Below are 784 nucleotides of genomic sequence, written 5' to 3' on the forward strand. Positions count from 1 at the left end.
GGGCCGGGCCAGGCCAGGCACCGCCCCCCGCCCCGTGATGCCCCAGGGACGCATGCGCTCACCTCCTGCTGTATTTCGTGGCCGAGACGATGAGGAAGAGCCTCCGCAGGGCGTCCGAGGCGTCGGGACCCCAGTTCTCCTCTCGCAGTAGCGCACAGACCCGGGCACAGAGCCTCCCCAGCTCCTCGTCCCGGAGCTCCCTGAACAAGGATGACGGCGTCGGCAACCCGGCGACGAGGGACCCGGAAACGCCGCCCTGAGCTGTGACAGGACGGCTCTCGGGCTGGGGACTGTCCCTGCTGAGCAGAGAACAAGCCAGGTGTCGTGGAGGAAGGTGGTTCCAGCACCACCGGGCCTCTTGTGACGAACCCGCTGACTGGGTACCCGGCCTGGGTCCTTGCTCCCCGCCGCGAGGCGGGGGACCCTCACTTCAGCGGTTACTACAGCAAACCTCCACGCATTCGGATTGTTATTCCAGGACCAGAAGCACAAACCGATTGGTTTACGAGTCAAAAGTAAGGGGGGGGTTTAGTCTGAAACCAGTTGCTTTTCAAAAGATTCCTTCAGTGAGCCTTTAACTTCTGGGAACGAGAATCAAAAATGAAAGGTCAAATGTTATGACACATTACGCTAATGCTTAATTTAAAAATTTATCTGTTGAGCATTTATAACAGGTAAGATGCTGAAGCAAGCCTCAAAACGGAAGCCTGGTTCTAGACTTACTCCAGCCCAAAAGGCAAGAAAAAGCAACGTGGCCACAAGTCACCGCGCTGGGAGCTTCGGC

General features: G+C 57.8%; 1 protein-coding gene across 1 annotated transcript in view; it reads right to left on the bottom strand.

Moving 5' to 3' along the window:
* AP5Z1 (adaptor related protein complex 5 subunit zeta 1) overlaps window positions 1–784 on the bottom strand; it is a 10,401-nt gene that overhangs the window by 6,887 nt on the left and 2,730 nt on the right. Inside the window, exon 4 of the mRNA XM_007447089.1 lies at window positions 63–296. Coding sequence (XP_007447151.1) covers window positions 63–296 — 234 coding nt within the window. The remainder of the gene's footprint in view (window positions 1–62; window positions 297–784) is intronic.

This window comes from Lipotes vexillifer, unplaced genomic scaffold, assembly GCF_000442215.2.
Source record: "Lipotes vexillifer unplaced genomic scaffold, Lipotes_vexillifer_v1.1 scaffold625, whole genome shotgun sequence".
Lineage (NCBI taxonomy): Eukaryota > Metazoa > Chordata > Mammalia > Artiodactyla > Lipotidae > Lipotes > Lipotes vexillifer.